Source organism: Pipistrellus hanaki, assembly GCF_964339955.1.
Source record: "Pipistrellus hanaki genome assembly, chromosome: 2".
Lineage (NCBI taxonomy): Eukaryota > Metazoa > Chordata > Mammalia > Chiroptera > Vespertilionidae > Pipistrellus > Pipistrellus hanaki.
In genome coordinates, this window is record NC_140504.1 from 38,667,188 (window position 1) to 38,693,472 (window position 26,285).

The following is a 26,285-nucleotide window of genomic DNA, read 5'->3' on the forward strand; positions in this document are numbered from 1 at the left end:
GCTGGTCAACTGCTGGCAGCCCCTCCCTCTGCCCAGCCACCGGATCTGCCCCGGGCAGGCCAACCAGACCCCACTGGTGCACCAATTCATGCAGCAGGCCTCTAGTCTTTACATAATGAAAACAGATGAAGGGGAGACAGGACAGAAACAGATGCCTGGAGACCTGTTGGGAAGCTAGAGCAGTCTTGAGCAGAAAGAAGTAGCAATTTGGGGCAGGGTGGTACAGGGAAAGAGAAGGGTAGAGTTGGCTCAAGAGATATTTATTTACTTATTTATTTTTAAAGAGATATTTGAAGGAAACCTGGATTTGATGGATTGTCACTCGCTAGTTGTGTGACCTAGCCTTTTCAAGCCTCAGTTTCTGCATCTGTAAAGTAGGCTGGTACTAACTGCAGTTATTTGTATTCCTAGCACCTAGCACAAAGCTTGGTACAAGAAGATGACACACAAAAATCATGGCCCCTGTTGTCAATACTGTACTAGGTACACTTCATAAATGCTGGCAAGAGAATGAACATTCTGTCCCGCTTGGAGCTGGAACCTTCCATTTCCTTCTAGGAAGGAAACCGATCAAGGATGCTGCTAACTCTGCCCTCACTAACCCAGGAAAAGTGGCCGCGCGGGCCCGGGTCTGAGCCTGGGCCAGGCCCCGCCCACATTCCAGCGAGCCCCGCCCCCAGGCCGCGCGCGGCGCCGCCGCCGCTGCCGCCACCGCCTCCGCGCGCGCCCGGCCCCGCCCCCGCTGGTGACGTGCGGCCGAACGAACCGGGCGGGCTGCACCGAGCCTTGTGCTTCCGCGGGCTCCGGGGTCGTGGGGCTTCGTGGCGCTGAGGGGAGGGGGGCGGGGGGGGCCTGTGCGGGGTTTCCGCCTGCTCCCTCACCTTCCCCGGGCGGCCTCGTGGCGGCTTCCTGCTCGGCCTGCGCTCCGCCGGAGACCGGGGACCGGGTGAGTGTTGTTGGCGGGAGCGGGATGGGACCGGCGGCGGGGAGCGCGCTCCGCTCGCGGGGCCTTGTCTGGGCGGGGGCGGCGCGGGCACGTGCGCGCCCCTCCCCCACCCCGGGGCAGAGGGTGGGGGGCCTGGGGGTGGGGGTGGGGGAGGCCGCGGGGGAGTGTGGAAGGAGAGGACCCGGAGGGGGAGCTGGGTGCTGGGAGGGAGTGTGTGTGTGTGTGTGTGTGTGTGTGTGTGTGTGTGTGTCTCTCTCTCTCTCTCTCTCTCCCCGGAGCGGGAACCCGGAATTCGGGTCTGTGTGTGGGAGGTTCCTTTCCTCGGGGGCCCCCGGAGCTCCCGGAGCGTTCCGGTGGGTGGGTGAGCGTGGAGGCCTGCGGTGGGGTTCAGCTTGAGCAAGTTGTGGGTTTATTTACCCACAGGAATCCTGGGCTCTCCCTCCAACCTGCCGCCGGCCCCGCCGCCGTGCAGGATGCGGGAGGGGGAGGGGGGGTGGTCGGAGGGTATTCCAGGAATGCCGCCCGGGGCCCGCGGCGGAGGGAGGGGAGGTGGGGGCCCCGCGGAGGGGGGTGGGCGGCCGGCGGAGGGGGGTGGGGGGCCCCGCGGAAGGGGGTGCGGGCAGAGGGGGGTGGGGGGCCGCCGAGCGGGGCTGCGGCGCGGGGCTGGGGGAAGCGAGCACCGGGAAGCGAGGTTGGCTTGTGGTGGGTTGTGGCCACCAGGCTGCAGAAGACAATGAAGTTTTATGCCATAACATTTCCCCCCTGTTGTGAATGTGATTATGTTTAAAAAAAAAAAAAAGTAGAGGAGTAAAGGATCACCAAATAAACCGTACGAGTTTGATAGATGTTTGCTAGTATTTTCGTCGACCCTTCTAACAGTGAGAGGTTGGCTACCTTCAATTTTCTATTCCGCTTTCTAGTTATCATGTAACGTGCGATGGTAAGAAGGAGTACTCAGGAATGTGATTTTCCCTTTCTTAATAAGCAAGTAGCAAGTATTCATCATAGAAACATTTAAAAATACAGGCAAAACGAGGGGGAAAATAGTATCCATAGTTTCCCGGTCTTACAGAGATGATCATTGAGTGTGTATTTTTGGGTGTGTGTTTTTCTTTCAAAGGTAGGAGCACATGATGCCCTGATTAGGAATGCAGTTTTTATGGAAATCTTTGGAAGGTTTTTAAGCAGGTCAGGATCATAATGTGACTGCTATGTGGAGACCAGTTAGGATGCTGTTTGCAGTACCTTGAACTAGGTCCACTACAGTGGGACTAGAGGAGGATAGAAAGATACTTTGGAGCCCTGGCCCGTGTGGCTCAGTTGGTTGAGCATCATCTTGTGTACCAAAGGGTCTCTGGTTCAATTCCCATTGGGGGCACACGTCTTTGTTTTGGATGATCCCTGGGGGCAGTGGGCGGCTTCGATGAGGAGGCTACTGATTGATGTTTCTCCCTCTAAAATAAATAAAAAACATTAACGTTTTTAAAAATGTTTTGAAAGGCTGCGACTGGTTTGTCTCAGTGGATAGAGCGTCGGGCCTGTGGACTGAAAGGTCCCGGGTTCGATTCCTGTCAAGGGCATGTACCTTGGTTGCAGGCACATCCCCAATGGGCGGGTGTGCTGATCGATGATTCTCTGTCATCGATGTTTCTAACTCTCTATCCCTCTCTCTTCCTCTCTGTAAAAAATCAATAAAATGTATTTTAAAAAATGTTTTGGAGGAAAAATAAACAGTTATTGGAAATGGATTGGTTAGGGAAAAGGTGACGTCTTTGCTTTTCAATATTTGTTTCGAGCAACTATGAGTGGGTGGTGCCATTCACTGGGGAGAAGAATGGAAGAGAAATGTGAGGTGAGAAAAATCATGTTTTGTTTGGATATATTAAATTTGAGATGCGTATTAGTTTATGAAGTCAGTATATTGAGGAGGCAGTTGGCTGTACAGGTTTGGCACTCAAAGAAGAGAGAGCCTAGAGCTGGAGATAAAAATTTGGGAGATCCTGGCAAGTATGGCTCTGTGGTTGGAGCATCTGCCAGGGACCTGAGGTTTCAGGGTTCAGTTCCAGGTCTAGAGCAAGGGTTGCAGGTTTAATCCCCACCACCCAGAGACAACCAATCAATGTTTATGACTCTCTCTCTCTTTCTGCTTTCCTCCCTCCCTCCCTCTCATCCACTCTCTCTAGGAAATCAATGAAAAAAATATTTCAGGGTGAAAAGTATATCCTGGGTGAAGAGTAACAAAATAAAACAAAAAATTGGGGGGTGGGGTGGGGGGAGTCCTCAGTTATATAGGTGATATCAAAGTTTTGGGACTATCTGAGATCACTTAGGAAGAATGAGTTAGCTCCTGCACTCCAATACTTTGAGTGGTATTGGTAGAAGGAGAAGATTGAGCATAGCAGGCCAATGAGGTCTGAGAAAAAGCAGAACACTGGTGTTATGGAAGCCAAAAGAGAGAAGTTTCTGGAAGATGGAGAATTTTTTTTTTTTATCAGTATTTTTAAGATATTTGGTAAGCTGCTCAATTGGACTTGACATCATAGAGATTATTGGGTTTTGGTCTATCCAATAATCTAGAAGTGAAAGGTGGAAACAAGATTGGAATAATTGAATGGGATGTGAGGAAGTGAAGACAGTGAGTGTGAATTTTAAAAAAGTGCTCCACGGGACCAGTTTGGCTCAGTGGATAGAGCGTCAGCCTGTGGACTGAAGGATCCCGGGTTCGATTCTAGTCAAAGACATGTACCTCGGTTGCGGGCACATCCCCAGTAGGGGGTGTGCAAGAGGCAGCTGATCGATGATTCTCTCTCATCGATGTTTCTAACTCTCTATCCCTCTCTCTTCCTCTCTGTAAAAAATCAGTAAAATATATATTAAAAAAAAAAAAAGAAAAAAGTGCTCCTTCTTCAAGATCTTATGTTCATGTACCCAAAACTAAATTTGATAGGTGAAAAATTGATGTCTTGTTTAATTTTTCCATTTCTTGATTACTAATATGGTTGAAGATTTTTTTTTTCACATTTATTGACCATTTGTGAGTTTCTGTTCCTGTCCTCTGTACTGTTGCTTTAAAAAAAAAAAATCATTTTTTGATTAATTGTTGAGTTCTTTCTTTTTTGGGGGGGGGAGCTTCCGGTGCAAGCTGGAAGACCTGCTGGACAAATTCAAAAAGATCTGTAAGCACTTATTGTTGAGTTCTTTAGGCAGTAATTATATGTAGCTGATATAGTGGAATCATATGTCTTTTTGTGGCTGGCTTATTTCACTTAGTATAATATTCTCTATGTTCACCCAGGTTGTAGAATGTGTCATAATTTCCTTTTTAAGGCTGGATAATATTCCAATGTATGTCTACATTTATTTTGTTTATCCAAGTGTCAATGAACACTTGGGATGCTTCATGTTTTGGCTGTTGTGAATAATGCTGCTAGGAAGGTGGGTGTAGATATCTGTAGTAGATACTAGTTCAAGTTCCTGCTTTCAGTTCTTTTGGATATATACACCCAGAAGAGTGATTACTGAATTATATGGTAATTCTATTGTTAATTTTTTTTTTGCAGAATTGCCACATTGTTTTTTTGTTTTTTGTTAATTCTCACCCAAGGATATTTTTCCATTGATTTTTAGAGGGAGTGGGAGGGAGAGGGAGAGACAGAGAAGCATCGATTGGTTGCCACCTGCATGTACCCCAACCAGGGCCGGAAACCTGCAACCAAGGTACAAACCCTTGACTGAAATCTAACCTGTGACTTTTCAGTTCGAGGGCCAACACTCTGTCCACTGACCCAAACCGGCTAGGGTAGTGGTCGGCTAGGGTAGTGGTCGGCTAGGGTAGTGGTGGGCAAGCTCATTAGTTAACAGAGCGTGTATTGGTTGCCTCCCACACATGCCCCATCCAGATCAGGGGATAGAGCCTGCAACCAAGGTACATGTCCTTGACCAGAATCGAACCCAGGAATCTTCTGTCCATGGTCTGACATTCTATCCATGGAGCCAAACTGGCTAAGGCAGTGGTTGGCAAACTGCGGCCACATGCGGCTCTCGAGCTGTGGCTTGCTGCTCTGTTGACTAATGAGTTTGCCGACCACTGACCTAAGCATTTAAAAGAGGAACACTGGCTCATTAGTTGAACTTTGACCTATGAACTAGGACAGTGGTCGGCAAACTCATTAGTCAACAGAGCTGCAAACCATGGCTTGCACAATGCATGTGGCTTGCGAGCTGCGGTTTGCTGACCACTGGTTGATTCATGTATATTGGGGTGACACCCTAACCAACCGAGCTACCCAGCCAGGGTGAAATGCAACTGATATTTGTGTGTTGACTTTGTATCCTGCTACTTTGCTGAATTCTTTCTAACAGTTTTTGTGTATATGATTTTCAGGGTCTTCTACATATAAGATCATAATAAAAAAATTTCATATTCATTTAGTGCAATGGTCGGCAAACTCATTAGTCAGCAGAGCCGCAAACCACGAGCTGCAGTTTGCCGACCACTGATTTAGTGGGTACACTATAATTTATTGGATGCACTATAATTTGCTATGGACTATTTCCAGTTTTTTAAATTATCAAACTAGAGGCCCAGTGCATGGATTTGTGCACCGTTGGGGTCCCTCAGCCTGGCCTACACCCTCTCACATACCCGCGGGGGTTGGGCTGGTCTGACATCCCCCAGAGGGATGTAGCAGAGAGGGAAGTGACCAGCGGCCAGGGAAGAGCCTGAGCCCGGCCCTGTGGTGCCTGCCTCTGCTGCCGCTGCTTGGTAGTGCTGCCCTGGAGGCGGGAGAGACTCGTGCCACTGCAGCTGCTCTCACCAGCCATGAGGCCCACGTCCGTCGCGAGCGGTGCTCCCACTATGGGAGTGCCCTGACCCCCAGGAGGCAGCTCTTGGACTGAGTATCTGCCCCCTGGTGGTCAGTGTACATCAACCGCTTATAGGGTTTTATATATATAGAATACATAGGAAGAGGAGAACTAACATTTAAGCAGCCCACAACTGATGTACATCACCCTTCCTTGAGAGTATTTCCTTAGGATAGATTCTCAGAAATGCCTGATCCTCCTCTCTTCTCATTTGACCACAGATTTCTTTAAAAAATATATTTTTATTGATTTTTCACAGAGAGGAAGGGAGAGGGATAGATAGCTAGAAACATCGATGAGAGAGAATCATCGACCAGCTGCCTCCTGCACACCCCCCCACTGGAGATGTGCCCGCAACCAATGTACATGCCCTTGACCGGAATCGAACCTGGGACCTTTCAGTCCGCAGACTGACGCTCTATCCACTGAGCCAAGCCGCTTTCGGCTGACCACAGATTTTTATTTGAATCTTCATTACTATCTTCTTAAATTGCCCTCCCGTATCCCTCCTTCCCTTTAATCCTGGTCCCTTTTCATTCTGTTTTGTACACTGCTACCAAATGAAGAGTGAAGGTCTGTGTGCTTTTCCCTCATAGAAAACAAGACTTATGAAACAGATCGTTTCTGTATCATCGGTTCCGTGGGTGTTAGAAAAAATAAAAGTTTTCAAAGGCTGGAGTGCATTTCATGGATAAGTTGAAATTTAATTTTATTCTTGGATGAAGTAGCATTTTAATATTTTTTATTTTTATATATATTTAATTTATTTTTTACAGAGAGGGAGAGAGGGACAGAGTTAGAAACATCGATGAGATAGAATCATCAGTCAGCTGCCTCTTGCATACCCCCTGCTGGGGATGTGCCCGCAACCAAGGTACATGCCCTTGACCGGAATCGAACCTGGGACCCTTCAGTCCTCAGGCCGACGCTCTGTCCACTGAGCCAAACCGGTTTCGGCTGAAGTAGCATTTCAGTAAGTAAAAAGAATGCAGAGGTGAAATATTACCCATTAGAAGGTAATTGTGAGATGTTCAGGCATGTGAACTTTGATGACTGTATTAGACAAGGAGAGGTAGAACTCATTCTCCTAGATAAGGATTGTTTATTCTGCTTATCTGAAGAATGAGCTAGGGTTTTAGATACATTGGCGATTTTTACCCATTTTGTTTTAGAAAAAATAGTTTATTTGAGGTTGTATGTATACCCTTTTATTGAGGTATAAATCACAAGGTGTAAAATTCATCTTTTTTTTTTAAATACATTTTATTGATTTTTTTACAGAGAGGAAAGGAGAGAGAGAGAGAGCTAGAAACGTCGATGAGAGAGAAACATCGACCAGCTGCCTCTTGCACACCCCCCTACTGGGGATGTGCCCGCAACCAATGTACATGCCCCTGACCGGAATCGAACCCGGGACCTTTCAGTCTGCAGACTGACGCTCTACCACTGAGCCACACCAGTTTCGGCAAAATTCATCATTTTTATTTATCTCTTTTTTTCTTTATTAAGGTATTACATATGTGTCCTTATTCCCTCATTGCCCCCCTCCCTACCTCCCTCACTCATTCCCTCACTCTCCCCTGGTGTCTGTGTCTATTGGGTAGTCTTATATGCATGCATACAAGTCCTTTGGTTGATCTCTCTCTCTACCCTACCCACCTACCTTCCCTCTGAGGTTTGACAGTCTGATTGATGCTTCTCTGTTTTTGTTCATCAGTTTATGTTGTTCATTAAATTCACCATTTTTAAGTGCATAAAGTATATTCTCAAGGTTGTGCAGTCATTACTATCTAATTCTGTAAGTTTTCCATCTCCCCAGAAGGAAATCCCGTATCTGTTAGCAGTCATTCCCAGTTCCCTTCTGCAACCATTTTCTGTGTCTATTGACTTGCCTGTTTGTGGACATTTCATATAAATAGAATATACATAGAGTAATATTTATATTGTGACTTTTTGTGTCTGCTTAATATTCTATTGTAAGAGAGAGAAAGAGAGAGAGAGAAAGAGAGAGGTATTGATTGGCTGCCTCCTGCATGTGCTCCGACCAGGGCCAGGAATCAAACCTGTGACCTTTTGTGCAGGTGCCAACATTCTAAACACTGAGACACACTGGCCAGGGATAACCAGCTTTATTGAGGTACAATTCACATATCACAAACTGTACATACATGAAATGTACAATTAGATAAGTTTCAACATCCTTATATACCTGTGAAACCATTCCCATAGTCAAGATAGTGATCATCTGCATTTCTTACGCCCCTAACTGCCTCTGCCTGCCTGGTCGCCCCCAACTGCCCTCCCCTGCTGGCTTGATTGGCCCTAACTGCCTCTACCTCGGCCCCCACCACCATAGTTTTGTCCAGAAGGAAGTCGGATGACTGAAAGATGGCCAGTTGAACCGGTCTAATTAGCATACTACCCTTTTGTTATAGATTATATAGTTAGGATTGCTTAAATGGGGCGCGGCAGAAGGCCTTTTTCAGCAGGAGGAGATGCTCTTGGCAGACAAAAACACACAATCAGTATATCTGGACTAATAGCCATATGCACTATACTGCCAAACGGGTCATTAAAAAATTGAACCACTTTCTTATACCTTACACAAAACAGCTGTTGCCCTTAAAACCCTCCTCAACCCCCACCTTAGGTTCTGCCTTCACAGTTTATCCAGATTTGGTTCTGATTGGTCGGTTTTTATGCCAGTCAACATCTCCAGGCCTGATCATGGAGGCGGGGCTGATCAGCCGCCTCCCTCCCTCTCTCTCCCTCTCTCTCTCTCTCTCTCTCCCCCGCCCCCCCCCCCCCCTCCTTCCGAGAGGTCAGCAGTGCTCACTTGCCTGCTGCGCATACAGCCTGGCGTTTGGTTGAGCCTTTGGTCGTTTTGGATGTTACGATTCTGGCGCGCGCGCGCTCTCTCTCTCTCTCTCTCTCTCTCTCTCTCTCTCTCTCTCTATATATATATATATATATATATATATATATATATACACACACACACACCCTGAGGCCCGGTGCACGAAATTCGTGCACAGGGGCGGGGGGGGGGGCGGGGGGGGGCGGTGTCCCTCAGCCCAGCTTGCACCCTCTCCAATCTGGGACCTCTGTCCAACAGATTGTCCTAAACGGACAATGAGTTTCTGACTAGCACAAATAAAGTTGCCTTGAACATTTGTGTACAAGTTTTTGTATGGTCATATGCTTTTATTTCTCTTGGGTAAATACTTAGGAGCAGAATAGTTGAGTCATATGGCAGAGTGTGTTTAACTGTTTAGGAAACTGCCAAACTGTTTTCCAAAGTGATTGTTCCATTTTTCATTCCCACTAGCAGTTCATGAGAATTCCAGTTGTTCCACACTCTAATTGTGTTCTTTTTAACATACAGAGAAGTAAGAAAACAGAAAGAGACATAAAGATACTTATAATCAATCTCTCAGATTGTTCTTTTTGGCATTTTCCTCCCCCAAATAACTCATACATGATTAGAAAACTTAAACATTGTAGTCAGGAATAAAATGAAAAGCAAAACCAATACCCAGAGACAATGATAGTTAATTGTTTTTGATGTAGAAAACACCGGCATCTCTTTTGTCTCTTTTTCTTCTGGTTTACAACAGAAGCAAAGTATTGACGTTGTTCTGCACCTTGTTTTTTTTTTCACTTTACAGTTTATTTTAGAGATATTTAAATAGTTTCATTACAGTCTTACAGTAGTACCATCAGTTTTGCTACAGGAAAACACAAATTTGTTCAGTGCAATTGATATAATGGGAATTGTTTGTGTGTAATGTGAAGTTTGTCTGCAAGAAATGCTAGGAAAATGCAGGAAACTACCCTGCCACGGGAGGAATACATAAGCCACACACAAGCATGCACTTCAAATACTTTCCAGCAACCTCAGTTTACTGCTGTGTAATCAGTCATACCCATCCACATCTGATGTTACAGATTTCTGTTGATTTCACATTACCTTCCTACCACTGGACAGTAACTTATAAGCTGCAAACTTAAAGTCTTTTTCAAGGTAAAGTGCCATGTTTATTTATGTACTTGAGGCCTGGTGCACAAAATTCGTGCATGGGTAAGGTCCTTAGGCTTAGCCAGTGATCAGGGCTGATCAGGGCCTTCATTCTGCGCCGCCCCCTGTTAGTAAATATCATAGCAGGTGATTGAACTCCAGGTTGGTTAAACTCCCAAGGGAACAATTTGCATATTGGCCTTTTATTACATAGGATTTCTTAACCATTTAGCATGTGTAAAATGGCCACCATTATAATTAGACTCACTTTTTTATGTTATTGGTAAAAATTTTGAGTGTCATACTTCGAAACTTCATTTTTCCCATAAGCCTCGTAATTTTTATGATACAATTTTACACAGCGTGGTACATTTTTTAAATGTGTCTGTCACATAGAAGAATTGATTTATTTCATTGTATGAATGTATGTAATTTCTTTACTTTTTAAATTATTAAAGTTTGTTTCAAAAAATGGGGATATACATCATATATACTAAAGAGCACATAAATAAGGAAGTTTGTTATAAAGAATAGTAGTAAAGCAATAAATGACTACTTAACTCCCACCCAGCTTACAAAATAGTAAATTATGTACTAATATTTTTGAATTTACTGTATGCCCCTCACTGAGCATTTTTACTTTTTTGAATATCTGAAATATTTCATGATAAAATTAAATTTAAAAATATTTAAAATCTGTACTTTCCCCTCAACTGGTCTTCCTAATGAATATTCATTCCTCAGCTGATACCCCTGTCAGTGTACAAATAGTGCGCATACGTATACTGGGGGGTAGAATAATCTGTAAATATATTTCTGTTTAAGATTATTGTGTGTTTGGTTTATCCTTGTTATTTTTTATAATTGTTTTGTTGAAACGTAATTCATATGCCATAAAGTTCACTCTGGTAGCCAAAACCGGTTTGGCTCAGTGGTAGAGCGTCGGTCTGCGGACTGAAGGGTCCCGGGTTCGATTCCGGTCAAGGGGCGTGTACGTTGGTTGCGGACACATTCCTGATGGGGGGTGTGCGGGAGGCAGCTGGTCGATGTTTCTCTCTCATCGATGTTTCTCTATCTCTCTATTTCTCTCCCTTCCTCTCTATAAATAATCAATAAAATATTAAAAAAAAAAAAAGTTCACTCTGGTAAAGTGTAACATTTAGTTTAGTTTTTTTTTTTTTTTTTTTAATATATATTTTATTGATTTTTCACAGAGAGGAAGAGAGAGGGATAGAGAGCCAAAAACATCGATAAAAGAGAATCATCGATTAGCTGCCTCCTGCACACCACCCCCTGGGGATGTGCCCACAACCAAGACACATGCCCTTGTCCGGAATCGAACCTGGGACCTTTCAGTCTGCAGACCGACGCTCTACCACTGAGCCAAACCGGTTTCGGCGTGTTCATCAGATTTTTAATTCACTTGATTATCTTTTTTCTTCTTCCTCTTAATACCTTTCAGCATTTCATATAATACTGGTTTGGTGGTGATGAGCTCCTTTAGCTTTTTCTTATCTGTGAAGCTCTTTATCTGCCCTTCAATTCTGAATGATAACTTTGCTGGGTAGAATAATCTTGGTTGTAGGTTCTTGCTATTCATCACTTTGAATATTTCTTGCCACTCCTGTCTGGCCTGAATAGTTTCTGTTGAGAAATCAGCTGATAATTATATGGGTGCTCCCTTGTAGGTAACTAACTGTTTTTCTCTTGCTGCTTGTAAGATTCTCTCTATCTTTTGCTCTTGGCATTTTAATTATGGTGTGTCTTGGTGTGGTCCTCTTTGGATTCCTTTTGTTTGGGGTTCTGTGCACTTCCTGTACTTGTAAATCTATTTCTTTCACCAGGTGGGGGAACTTTTCCGTCATTATTTCTTCAAATAGGTTTTCAGTGTCTTGCACTCTCTCTTCTTCTGGCACCCCCATAATTCTGATGTTGGTATGCTTGAAGTTGTCCCAGAGACCTTACATTATCTACAACTTTCTGGATTCTCTTCTCTTCTTGCTTCTCCAGAGGAGTGTCCTTTGCCTCTTTGTATTCCAAATCTTTGACTTGATTCTTGTGTTCTTCTAGTCTGCTGTTGGGTCTCTGTATAATATTTTTTATTTCAGTCAGTGTATGTTTAATTTCTAGTTGGTCCTTTTTCATATCCTCCAGGGTCTCATTAAATTTATCGGCCTTTTCTAGGAAATTCTTGAAAAATCTTATAACCGTGGTTTTCAACTCTGTATCCAGTCTTTTGTTCTCCTCCATTTCTTTTGTTTGAGATCTATTTCCTTGTATCGGCATTTTCGCTGCTTCCCAGAGTTGGTAGGATGGCTTGTGTGTTTGGTGTCCTACATATGGCCCAGTGCAGAGGTCCTCAAACTTTTTAAAGTGGGGGCCAGATCACGGTCCCTCAGAGAGCTGGAGGGCCGGACTATATGAACTACTAATTCCTACTGTAACACCTCGGCTGCGCTCACTGCCCAAAAAACCTGGCGGGCCGGATCAGACTCCTGCGGGCCGCATGTGGCCCGCGGGCCGTAGTTTGAAGACCCCTGGCCCAGTGGGTCAGCCTCCCCAGTTACCTGAGGTAGACACTCTTGGTGCTCCCCTTTGTGAACTGCATGTACAGCCTTATTGTAGTTAAGTCTTGTTATTGGTATCACTGGCCAATTGGATGTGAGTATCAGCTGTGTCTACGCCAGGATAGCTTCTGTATTGGAGACAGTCTTCTAGGATCAGACTTGCAAAATTGCAAAAGCCTCTGTGCTCAGCTTAGATGGGGCGGAGTCTCAGGGCTTAGCTGACAGCCTTGGCTTCCCATCAGCCCTGCCCTTGTGCACGCCTCAGACTTCTGTCTTCTGCGGCTCCCTGAGTTTCCGCCTAACAGTCAAGATTCCCCCTGCAAGAGCCTGGATGCCCCAGGGGCTCGCCCGGAACTGGGTTGGGTCTCTGTAGTCTGGAGCTTCCGACTCCTTCCACTCTGGAGCGGCTGCAGCAATCCGCAGTCAGACCTCTCTGCGCACACTCACTCGCATGCGACTGTAGCCCCTGCCCGCTGCGGCTCCCAGCTCTCCCGAATCTCCCAGTCTCTGAGTCTCCAGGTGCCTTTCTCTACAGTCCAGACTTCACCCATGTGAGCCTGGGCCCACTGGGTTTCAGCGGGGGCTGGAGTTCAGTGCAGTCGGAAAGGGTTCAGTGCAGTAGGGGGCTTCCTTTCCCCTCCCGCCAGCCAGGCATTCGGCCGCCCTTCCTCTCTGCACATGAGCGTTTCCCTACCTCAGCGCTTTAAGGCTCCCAATCCGATCTGTGAGCCTCTTTCCTTTCCAGTTGTAGATTTTTCCACTCAGTCAGCTTTCTTGTGGTTTTGGATGATGTCCGTTGTGTCTTTTAGTTGTTGTTTTGAAATTGTTGTGCGAGGTGGCAGCTTAGGTGCTTACCTAGGCCGCCATCTTGGTTTCTCCCTCTGATCAGGCATTTTTGCACATCTCTTTATTTTAAACATTTAGCCATAGTGCTTTTGAAATTGTAGCAATATGAAAAATAGATTAATAAGTATAGCATTGTGGAAAGCATGATGAAAACTTAGTAGTTATAGTTCCTGTGGCTTTTTACATTTTGTTGTGTATTTTAGTTAGCCATTAATTTATTCAGCAAATAGTTTCTTGAGAGCTTACAGGAACTGTTTAGGGGAAAGATGGAGAGAGCTATCTTGGAAGTTATGATCAGGGAAGGCTTTCTCTGATAAGGTGGACATTTGCGTTGGGATCTGGTAAAACTAACTTAGGGGAAAAGCATTCCAGAGAGAAGGAACCTTAAGTCCAAAAACACTAAGGAAAGATTGAGGTGTATTTGGGGAACAGAAAGAAAACCATTATGTCTGAATGTTAATGATAATGAATGGAAAGGAAGGCTGGACCCAATTCATGTAAGATCTTGTAGGTCATGTTAAAGAGAGTGATTTTATTCTAAGTGTTATGAGCGGCCATTGAAGATTTCAAGCAGGGATGACATGATTAGATATATATTTTTATTGTCCTAAACTGAGGTATAGTGAAATACATGGGTTTTAAGTATGTGGTTGGATGAGTTTTCATGATTGTATATCACACCATTATTAAGATATAAAACATTTCTATCATCCCAGAATGATCCTTATTCCTCTTCCCAATCACTCTCCACCACCAGCACCCCACTACTATTTTCTTCCCATTCACCAAAGATAAAGTTGTTTCAGAATTTCATATGAGTGGAATCACTTTATGCATTCTTTTATGTCTGGTTCTTTTACTTACCATAATGATTTTGAAATTCATTCATGTAGTTGCTTGGATAAGAAGTTCATTTGGTATACCACAGTTTGCCCGTTCTGTTTTGGATTTTGTAGCTATTTTTTAAATGTCTCTGGCTAATAGAGGAGAATGGTTGCAGATTCTCTCATTCAAATATTTGATAAAGAAACATTGGTTGTCATGTTAACAAAGGGGAAAATATTTTGTAGGAAGTGAAGACTATAGAAATAGGGCCAAAGAATTATAAAAACCATTATTAACATCTTAGAAACATTTGTCTATGTGGAAGCAGATGGAAAATGATTATTCTGCTCCTCCCCATCCCCCTTTTTAAATCAGATGGGAAAGTTGTCTTAAATAAGAGCACAAAATAGTGGTTCTAATGAGATTCAAATGCCATAAAGATCATGGAATTTTAAATAAGTTTTTATTGATTTCAGAGAGAAAAAGGGAGAGAGATAGAAACATTAATGATGAAAGAGAATCATTTATTAGCTGCCTCCTGCACGGCTCCTTCTGGGGATAGAGCCTGCAACCCAGGAATTTACCCTGACTGTGAATCAAACCCTGAACTTCTGGCTCAACCACTAAGCCACACCAAGTGGGTGATCATAGAATTTTATATTGAGAAGATACCTCACATAGTACATAGCAAATTTTTCAAGGACCTCCTTCCCCTAAGAATTGGCCACCCTTGTAAGATATGTTTCAAGACAGTGTTCTAGGACTAAATTCTAGGGGTTCTATGTTTTCTCTGACATGAGAACTAAAACTTTTTACTAAGAATTTCTAGTGACTATATACCCTAATTTTTATGTTTTTAATTATATAATTTTTTAAAATTTTTTCTCTTAGAATTTATTTCAAAATATAGACTATTAAAACGTTTTGTTTTGGTTTTGGCCTTTAATCTTTTAAAAAAAATTCAGACTAGTTTACGTTACTTAAATAGGTGTGATCCAGGCTGGTTTTGCGTTCTTACATTATACGGGGGGAAAATGTGTTTTTTTAAGGCTAATGACAACATTTACTGTTTATAATGAGGCTGTTTCAATGAGATGAAAATTTTAAATTACAGGAATGAATATTACATATATTTCTACATTAGTATTTGATCCCATGGTATGGAAAAGTCCTTTTTCACAGACAAATTATAAACATTAACAGATGTTTTTAACAGTTCACAGTAACATTTCAGTATTCTTTTAAATTTCATTTTATTTAAAATCTAAAAAGGATTAGGAGGACATTTTATGTCAGAGTTGAATCTGACAATAGCTAACAGCTGTTCACATTTCCTTTTCATAAATCTCGAAACCAGACAAGAAGAATCCAAAAATTCATATTGCCATGGTTTGTTACACATTCCATTTGCTTATTTATTACATCATGATGATAGCATGCTTCTGCATACGTGCCTAGCCTTAGCTAGCATATACTTGAATGCAGCATGTGTATACTTTAGTATTCTTGCTAAGACTAAAGCAGACTGACTTATTTAAACATGCTCAATACACTCCTAAATCTTTTGATAATGTTTATCGGAAGCTCAAGTTTATGCCCAAAGATGGCAGGAGAAGATTGCTTACAAGGGCTGCATGAAATAGGAATTACCTTGGCTGGAAAAGTTAACTCATTTGTGGCTTCTTCCTTACTTACCCAATCCCCCACTACCAAATTCTTCCCTTTTCCTCTTCTATTCCCCCAGCTTCAGAGCAAACGTTAAAAGAGAGATTTTGCTTCATTCCTTAAGTGAGGTTAAAATAAAGTACTATTTTCTTCAAGAAACCCCAACCTTTCTGGGGAAGAATTTCTGTAATATTGAGATTACTTGAGGGGTGGTGGGAAGAGAATATGCAGATTATGTTGTCCCTGGAATGGGTTAGTGAAGATGATGCTGGATTCACTCATCTTCACAGGTAACCCCATAAGACTCTTGGCAAACGGGAAGACAGGTGATCTCTGAGGAAATGGTATGGCGCAGAAGTAGATTTGGAGATCTGCTGGGTTGTCTCTGCCTCCGATTTTAGATTTGTCTGAGAGTAAGAGAGTTATTGTTTTTGTTTTTTTCTTATTTGCATTAAGGAAAAAGGAATGAAGTTTACTGATTTTTAAAAAATATATATTTTTATTGATTTTTTACAGAGAGGAAGAGAGAGAGATAGTTAGAAACATCGATGAGAGAGAGTCATCGATCAGCTGCCTGTTGCACACTCCCTACCGGGGATGTGACCGCAACCAACGTACATGCCCTTGACCGGAATCGAACCTGGGACCCTTCAGTCCGCAGGCCAAAGCTCTATCCACTGAGCCAAACCGATTTTGGCAGTTTATTGATTTTATTAAAGAATGTATTCTTGCTGAAACCGGTTTGGCTCAGTGGTAGAGCGTCTGTCTACGGACTGAAAGGTCCCAGATTCGATTCCGGTCAAGGGCATGTACGTTGGTTGCGGGCACATCCCCGGTGGGGGGTGTGCAAGAGGCAGCTGGTCGATGTTTCTCTCTCATCGACGTTTCTAGCTCTCTATCCCTCCTCCTCTCTGAAAAAATCAATAAAAAAAAAAAAAGGAATGTATTCTTCATATAACTGTCCCAGAATTTCACTAGAAATTCTTAGTGACGGTTTGTTTAAAACTAGTTGCAGACCAAATGGAGAAGGCTAAAAGAAAAGAGTAAGATTTTACTCTCACTTTTTATAAGCTCTAAAAACAGAAAATAATAGATTCAAGGTCTGTATAAAAATAAAGTCTTATTTCTGAATTAAAGCAGGTTAGGTAATGATGGTGAATAACATTATACGTACATGGCTTGATTAAGTATGTTTATTAACACTGAAGTTTTTAGAACATTTTAAAGCTTAGGGCTGTTTTGCATGGTAACAGCTATAGGGGAAATGTTCTCTTAAACCCAGGATTTACATATATGTATATCAGTACATGAGTCTGACATCTGAATCAAGTGAGTCTGTCCCTGGGATGGGTGAAAGAACTGAACTAAGAGCCTTTTTTTTTTTTTTTTAAGAATAGATTTTTTTTTTTTTAATTCTCACATGAGGATATGTTTATTGATGAGAAGGGACGGGGGAAAGATGGGAAAGAAACATTGATCCATTGCCTCCTGTTAACACCCCCATGTGGGATTGAACTCGTTACCTAGATATATGCCCTGATCAGGAATTGAACCTATCATCTTTTTGGTGTATTGGACAATGCACCAAATGGAGCCAGCCAGCCTGGCAAGAGTCAAGAGACTTTTAAATTGTTATTTCTGTTAATTTTGAGTGAATAAAAAAATAAATAATTTTGCCGAAACCGGTTTGGCTCAATGGATAGAGCGTCGGCTTGGGGACTGCAACATCCCGGGTTCGATTCCGGTCAAGGGCATGTACCTTGGTTGTGGGCATATCCCCAGTGGGGGGTGTGCAAGAGGCAGCTGATCGATGACTCTCTCTCTCTCATCGATGTTTCTAACTCTCTATCTCTCTCCATTCCTCTCTGTACAAAATCAATTAAAAATAAATAAATAAAAAATAAAAAAATAATTTTGAGTTAACATTTCATCTTCATTAATCTTATTTTAAAACTTTATATTACCTCAATAAATATTCAAATTTTTTTTTTTTTGTCTTTGGTTAGGTACATGATCTCTGTTAGTGATAGAGCAGAGGTTTGGAAAACAGAGAAATCTTGTCTTTTTTATATTGTATATTATCTAGAGGCCTGGTGCATGAAATTTGTGCATGGTGTGTGTGTGTGTGTGTGTGTGTGTGTGTGTCCGTGTGTCCGTGTGTCCGTCCCTCAGCCCAGCCCGCACCCTCTTCAATATGGGACCCCTAGAGAGTGATAGGCCTAAACGGGCAGTGAGACATCCCTCTCACAATCCAGGACTGATGGCTCCCAACTGCTTGCCTGCCTGCAGGCTTGGTCACTCCTAACTGTCCTCCTCTGCCAGCCTGATCACCTCCTAACCACTCCCCTGCCAACCTGATTGCCCCTAATTGCCCTCCCCTGCTGGCCTGGTCACCCCTAACTGCCCTCCCTTGCTGGCTTGGTTGCCCTTAACTGTCCTCCCCTGCCAGCCTGGTTGCCCCCAACTGTCCTCCCCTGTCAGCCTGGTCGCCCCCAACTGCCCTCTCCTGCAGGCTTGGTCTCCCCCTCATCTGCCCTCCCTTGCTGGCCATCTTGTGTCCACATGGGGGTGGCCATTTTGTGTATTGGAGGGATGGTCAATTTGCATATTACCATTATTATATAGGATGCTAAGGGGCAACTCATGTAACTCCTGGAGCAATTTTTTTATTTATATGTCTGTAGAAACTGGCTGCCCAATAAGGAGCTACTAGCTATGGATGATTATTGAACCTTTGAAATATGGCTATTCCAAATTGAGATGTGCTTTCTGTTTAAAATACACACTGGATTTTAAAAATTTAGTACAAAGACAAGAATGTAAAAGTATCTTCTTGCTAATTTGTTTATATTGATTACATTGGTGGAGTAATATTTTGGGTATATTGGTTGAATGAAATACATTATTAAAATTAACTTCACCCATTTTCCCCCTCTTTTAAATGTGGCTGCTCGGCCCTGACTGGTTTGCTCAGTTGGTTAGAGCAGTGGTTGGCAAACCGCTGCTCGTGAGCCACATGCGGCTCTTTGGCCCCTTGAGTGTTCTAATGCTACTTCTTCAAAATAGACTTGCCCAGGCCGAAAACCGACTCCTGCACATGGGCCACGAAGTTTCAATTGTACTTATACCTGCGCGCCTGCACGTGGTATTTTGTGGAAGAGCCACACTCAAAGGGCCAAAGAGCCCCATGTGGCTTGGCAGCTGCACTTTGCCAACCACTGGGTTAGGGCATCATCCCAATGCATCAAGGTTGTGGGTTTGATCCCTGGCCAAGGCACATACAAGAATAAACCAATGAATGCATCAATGGGTGGGACAGCAGATCATTGTCTCCCTCTCTCTCTCTCTCTCTCTCTCTCTCTCTCTCTCTCTCTCTCAAATAAGGCAGCTAGAAGATACTAAATTTGTTTGTGGCTCACATATTTCTTTTGGACAGTGCTGGTCTAGACAGCATATCTTACAGTGACCTGTGAAAAGTTAGTAAGTGCTCAATGAAACAGAGTTTGGAAGAGGAGCACTGTCCAGTAGGACTTTTGCAGTGACATAATTCTTCTATGTCTTTGCTTATCGTAGTAGGTACTAACCACTCATGACTATTGAGCATGTGAAATGTAGCTAGTTCTGAAATGTGAAATATTGAAATGTGGAACAAAACAATTCTAGATTTTATTTAATTTTAATTAACTTTAAATAATGGGTAGTGACTCATGTATCAGAACAATGCAGATCTATAAGATTTATTGGACTTTATTATGAGTGTATACAGTTTGTTTATTATGAGTAATAATAAACTATCAGTAACAATATTTATTTGGTACCTGTTCTGTAGTAGGTATTGTGTAAGTATCAGAGAGAGGATTTATATAATAAATTTTTTATTGAGACTATATTGCTCATATTTTGTAATATGTTTGATACATTATGAATTTCAAGATAATGTGTGGGCCTACCATGTTTTCATTCAAGTCTGGTTTTTTTCCTTTTCTTGCTTTTCCTTATGATGGTCCTTCTGTGAAAGTCTGGCCCTTTAAAAAAGTCTGAACAATGTGCTGCTTTGTTAAAGGATTTTCTCTTGGGAGGAAATCCATGCTTTGTAACAGATGATGATGAGCATGATGGTCTTTTTAGTAAACTTTTGAAGTTGTTCCTTGGGATTGAGGGATATGTACGTATTTACACTGACTTTTAAGCGTCAGTATTTATTCCCTTTGTATGTATGTATACGTACATATATTTATAAGTACTAGTACCCAGCTGTGTTATTAATTAATTAATTTATTATTGCTTCACAGTGAAGAACGGATGTTATCATGTCTGGAATCAAGCGAACAATTAAAGAAACTGACCCTGATTATGAGGATGTATCTGTGGCTCTTCCAAATAAGCGGCATAAAGCAATTGAGAATTCAGGTAGAAATTCTCCTACCTTAGGAAATTGTGTATTTTTTTGTTGGCTTATGCTAAAATGAAATGCATTTCCAAGGTGTATATAATTTGAAGAAGCTTCTGAGGGGGATAACTAAGTGCTCTGTTTAATAGTAATACACCATGTGTGGCATAAAAGATAGGAACAATCAGGTAGACTGTGAAGCATCAGTAATGAGACAGGCTATAAGTTTGTATGTTAGGTGTAATCATAAAGTCTTATATAAGCTATGTGTACTACAGTGTGGTGTCATGTGAGATGATTATAGGTGGTACATGAATTCAGGGTTTTTTATATTAATAGTTAAATTATTTTAATGTCTATAGAAACGATGATGGTCTCTGAGACTTGTGGTTTCATGACTATTGCTAAGGATAAGGCTAAAATTATTTTAAACTATTATTTAATTATATGTTTCACATGGTTCTCAGATCTGATAGGCATCTTGACGGTGGTATATGAATGATGGAAATTTGGGAAACATTGATCTAGTTTACCTCTGCACATAGAGGATAGTAGTTAAGGCTCAAGAGCATTAAATTACTTGCTCAATGTCACATAATTAGTAGTTTTAAGTTGAAGACCATATCATCAATTGTCTGTAATTACCCAGAATGTTTTAAGCTATCTTTAAAAATGGAGCTGAATTTTGAGTTTTCAAAACAAATTACTACTGAAATTAAATTTTGAGTTTTCAAAACAATTACTACTAAAATTTATTATTGTTCATTTAAATGACAAATCTATATAAGTTAATACTTACAGCTGAATAAAGAAGGCATCAAAGTCATAAAAAGGTGTTACAGCTCCAACAAAGATGAGGACTCCTAGAGTTTAAGTAGTAAAGAAAATTCCTGTCTCTATAAGTGCAATCAAGTCATACTGTACCATCTACCAACGTCTTTGTAGGCCAAGATTATTAAATCTAATTCCAAATAATGAAAACATTTCATTGCAACCCCCCCATGCAGTAGAAATTTTATTTACAAGGAAATGTTTCCTTTCAGAAATAAACAAAATAAAGTATCATGCAACTCAAATATATCACATGACATAATTTTTTTTTATGAAATAACTTTTTAAAAAATATATTTTTATTGATTTCAGAGAGGAACGGAGTCGGAGAGAGAGCTAGAAACATCAATGATGAGAGAGAATCATCAATTGCCTGCCTCCTGCACACCCCATACTTGGGATCAAGCCTGCAATCTGGGTATCTGCCCTGACCAGAAATTAAACAGTGACCTCCTGGATCATAGGTTGACACTCAACCACTGAGCCATGCCAGCTGTGCAACATAACTTTTTAAAAATAAAAATGAGAATAGGGAAAACAGTGTTTTTGTAAACATCATAAATTCAATTTAATCCAATTTAAATTCCCAAGCACTCAGCCTAAGCAGGGATACTTTTTTGTTATTGAGCCACAATTTGTTATTCTTCCTCTTTTTCCCCCCAGCTTTTTTAAAAATTTAATAAATCTTTATTGTTCAGATTATTACAGTTGTTCCTCTTTTTTCCCCCCATAGCTCCCCTCCACCTGGTTCCCATCCCACCCTCTTCCCTTACCTTCCCCCAACTGTCCTCATCCATAAGTGTACTATTTTTGTCCAGTCTCTTCCCCCACGCCCCACACCCTTTACCCTCTGAGAGTTGTCAGTCCACTCCCTTTCTATACCCCTGATTCTATCCTAGTCACCAGTTTATTCTGTTCATCAGATTTTTTATTCCCTTGGTTTTTAGATTCACTTGTTGATAGATACATATTTGTTGTTCATAATTTTTATCTTTACCTTTTTCTTCTTCCTGCTCTTCTTAAAGAATACCTTTCAGCATTTCTCCTTTCAGCATTTCATATAATACTGGTTTGGTGATGGTGAGCTCCTTTAGCTTTTTCTTATCTGTGAAGCTCTTTAGCTGACCTTCAATTCTGAATGTCATCGTGGCTGGGTAGAGTACTCTTGGTTGTAGGTTCTTGCTATTCATCACCTTGAATATTTCTTGCCACTCCCGTCTGGCCTGCATGGTTTCTGTTGAGAAATCAGCTGACAATCGTATGGGTGCTCCCTTGTAGGTAATTAACTGTTTTTCTCTTGCTGCTTTTAATATTCTCTCTTTGTCTTTTGCTCTTGGCATTTTAATTATGATGTGTCTTGGTGTGGTCCTCTTTGGATTCCTTTTGTTTGGGGTTCTGTGCACTTCCTGGACTTGTAAATCTACTATTTCTTTACCAGGTAGGGGAACTTTTCAGTCATTATTTCTTCAAATAGGTTTTCAGTATCTTGCTCTTTCTCTTCTTCTGGCACCCCCATAATTCTGATGTTGTTGCGCTTGAAGTTGTCTCAGAGATTTCTTACACTATATTCACTTTTTTGATTCTTTTTGCTTTTTGCTTTTTTCCCCCCAGCTTTTTTAAAAATTTAATAAATCTTTATTGTTCAGATTATTACAGTTGTTCCTCTTTTTTGATTGTTCTTTGCTTCTTTGTATTTCAAATATTTGACTTGATTCTTGCATTCCTCTAGTTTGCTGTTGGGTCTCTGTATAATATTTTTTATTTCAGTCAGTGTATGTTTAATTTCTAGTTGGTCCTTTTCCATATCCTCCTGGTGTCTCTCATATCCTCAAGGGTCTCGCTAAATTTATCGGCCTTTTCTAGGAAATTCTTGAAAAACCTTACAACCGTGGTTTTGAACTGTATCTCCAGTTGTTTATTTTTCTCCATTTCTTTCGTTCATGACCTGTTTCTTTATCTCCGCATTTTCGCTGCTTCCCTGAGTTGGTAGGGTAGCTTTGTGTGTTAGGTGTCCTATATGGGCCAGTAGCTCAGCCTCCCCAGTTACCTGAGGTAACACTCTTGGTGCACCCCTTTGTGGACTGTGTGTACAGCCTTGTTGTAGTTAAGTCTTGATTGTTGTTGGTATCACTGGGAGGAACTGACCTCCAGGCCAATTGGCTGTGAGGATCAGCTGTGTCTATGCCGGGAGACAGCCTTATTCGACTAGTCTTGGAAAATTGCAAAAGCCTCTTGCTCAGCTTGGATGGGGCAGAGTTTCAGGGTGGAGCCTACAGTTTTGGTTTCCCATCAGCCCCGCCCTATGAGTTTCCTGGGTCTCAGTGTCCCTCTCTGAGAGAAAGGCACCCTCAAGTTTCGCCTACTGCCAAACAGTCTAGTCTCTCCCAATGAATCTGGATTCCCAGATTCTCGCCTGGAACTGGGGTTTAGTGCATTCCGGAGCTTTTATCTCCTTCCCGCTAGAGAACACCAGCCAGGCACTCAGCTGCCCTGTCCTCTCCATACGTGAGCTCACTCCCATGTCTCTGTACCTCAGGCTTTTACAGCTCCACTGATTTTCCTTGTGGTTTTCTCTTTCTTTCTTGTTGTAGAATTTCCAGTCAGTCAGCTTTCCTGTGGTTCTGGATGATGTCCGTTTTGTCTTTTAGTTATATTTTTGAAATTGTTGTGCGAGGCTGCAGTTTAGGTGTTTACCAATGCCGCCATCTTAGTTTCTCCCTTATTCTTCCTCTTGATGTCCAATACCCTATCTAATTCCCAATCATATTTTCAGAATTTTCTCAAAATAGACTTGGTAAGATGCTTCCTTTGCCTGTATTTTATTTTCTTTTTACTTATTCCATGAAAGAGATAACTTAAAAGAGGTTTTTTTTTGTGTGTTTTTTTTTTTAGTTTTTTTTAGGAGCTTATGATAAAGTAGCACTCAGTGATCATTGTCTCTAGGGAGACTTTCAGTCTCTGCTGGTTTCTGTACATAGGGTTTGTATAAAGAATACATACAGTAATACTAGAAAATATTCTTCACCGCAAATATGAGAAAAATTGGTCATTTGCTTCTATGCAGACATCTATAAGAATGTTTATATTATTACTAGTTTTAAATTGAAAATTTAATGGCATATTTTGTGGGGAGAAAGTGACAGGGGTGATCACGGAGTCCAAATTTTCTCTGTAATTTTTCATATACCCCAAAGTATGGTGATTTTTTTTTCATGTTACAAATACAGGTTGTTTTGCAAAATCCCAGGTGGTTCAAGTGGTTACTTGCCTCTTCTATTTTTAAAAATTCTCTATCAAGCTACATTTTATATTCTGATATTTTAACTCTTTGAGTTGCACGTTACTTTGAGTAGTCATCATCTAAATTCTATTACCTTAGGAGGAATTTTCTTTCCTTTTGAATTTTCTTTACTCACCCCTTTGGGTAGTTGTGGTTAGAAACTGCTGAATTGCTTGCTAGATCCTTCTCTACAGAAGGAAACTTCCTGTGTTGTTAAAAATTGCTCTCATGTTCCTGCTTTAGCTAATTCTTTACTTCTTTCTCCTAAGTCACCAAATTTTCTCTCAGAATCTTCATGAGTTTCTTTTTATATTTTGGTAATTTTATTTTGATATAATTTCAAACAGGAAAATTTCAAGAATTATCCGTATTTTTTAAATTATGATTAATGACCAGTTGTTTACATTTTGTCTCCTTTGGTTGATCATTCTCCCTCAACCAGTCATCCCAGTATTGTTTTTTGTAATGTCAACATAAATATTCAAACCTATCGAGAAGTTTTGTGAGTTTACTTGAGCCAAACTGTTGACAGTTGTTGGGAAGCAAAATCTCAACAGATTGAAATAATGCTCAGAGAATGGCAGTTTTGCACCTTATTTTATACAGTATAATCGGAAGAGAAGACATAAAATCCATTGGGATAGACCAGGGAGTTGGGAGAAAGCAAAGTGGAGAAGCCTTTGGGTTTGGGTGGAAAGTAAAATAACAGACACATATATCTTTTACATAGGTGGTTGATAGTCAACAGTTAACATGATAAAATAATGAGAGGCTTTATGGTCTCTGCTCTGGTGCATTAGTTGTGCTCTGATGGGTCTGGAAAAAGGGGGGAGTTACCCTGACATTCCAAAGGAATGTTATTGAAGATGCATTGTCTTTTGTCAGGGAAGATTCTAGTCTAGGACATGACTATTTGCCATAGACTGCTTTTAATTAAAATTTTTTAAATTTTAGACCATCTGATGTGGTTACCTTAAGTCAGTGAGCTTGCAAGGCCATCCTGCGGGCCTTCCCTAACCTTGTCAGGCTGTCATGTGGTCCCTTTCAACCACAATAACTCTTTTCCCCTCTCTGGGATCCAGTCCAGGATCACACGGTGCATTTAGTTGTCGTATCTCTTTAGTCTCTTTTAATCTCTTCAAATAGTAATGTTTGAATTATATTGGCCAGTTATTTTATAGAATGTTCTTTAGTTTAGGTTTGTCCCTGTAATTAGATTCAGCTTTTTGGCTGAGTGATGTAGTCTTCTCAATGCATCCTATCAGAAAACACAATGTTAGTGATGTTCACTTTTCATCATTGGTTAAGATGATGGCCATTAGGTTTCAGAGTTACTATTTTCCTGGGTTTCTTCTTTGCTTGCTGACTTAAGACAACCACTGATTAATTAGACCATGGATTACTTTGTTCTTTGTGTAGCTCGAGATGCTGCTGTGCAGAAGATAGAGACTATTATCAAGGAGCAATTTGCACTTGAAATGAAGAATAAGGAACATGAAATTGAAGTCATTGACCAGGTATAATGATGACAAGTTAAAAAAATACATAAAGCTATTGAAAAAATCTACACATGATGACTTGAAAAAAAGTCTCTTGAGATAGAATCATAGTTTAATTTTTTCCCTTTGCTGTTTTTTTTTTGTTTTTGTTTTTTTAAGAGCTTACTCATTTTTGGAAAAAAGACATGCCCCCTCCCTTTTTTTTGAATTAATGAAATTACAGGAAAAGATAAAAAATTTACCTGAAATTTCATCCCAAATATAATTCCTCTTTGCTCTTGTGCTCAATTCTTTGTGGATGTTTCAATGACAATGCATGTGTACACATAAATATACATATTAATATGTCTGTATGCTCTTGCAAAAACATTGGTTTTTGTCATTCTTTTAGGTCTTTTGCCAACCTGACTGGTGGAAAATGGTCATTTTTATTTGTCTTTGATTATTAGAGAGGTTGAGCTTTTGTTGGTCATTTGTATTTCTTATTTTATGAATTATTTATATATCCGTCCTGTCATTTCTATTTTTTAAAGTAATGAGTTGACATTTGTT

General features: G+C 41.3%; 1 protein-coding gene across 3 annotated transcripts in view; it reads left to right on the forward strand.

The window, feature by feature from the left end:
- Positions 1 to 749: 749 nt before the first annotated feature.
- YEATS2 (YEATS domain containing 2) overlaps positions 750 to 26,285 on the forward strand; it is a 92,384-nt gene continuing 66,848 nt past the window's right edge. For all 3 annotated transcript variants that reach the window (XM_084874183.1, XM_084874184.1, XM_084874185.1), the window contains exons 1-3: positions 750 to 946; positions 20,026 to 20,143; positions 25,654 to 25,751. In XM_084874183.1, coding sequence (XP_084730309.1) covers positions 20,044 to 20,143; positions 25,654 to 25,751 — 198 coding nt within the window. In that variant the 5' untranslated portion in view covers positions 750 to 946; positions 20,026 to 20,043. The remainder of the gene's footprint in view (positions 947 to 20,025; positions 20,144 to 25,653; positions 25,752 to 26,285) is intronic.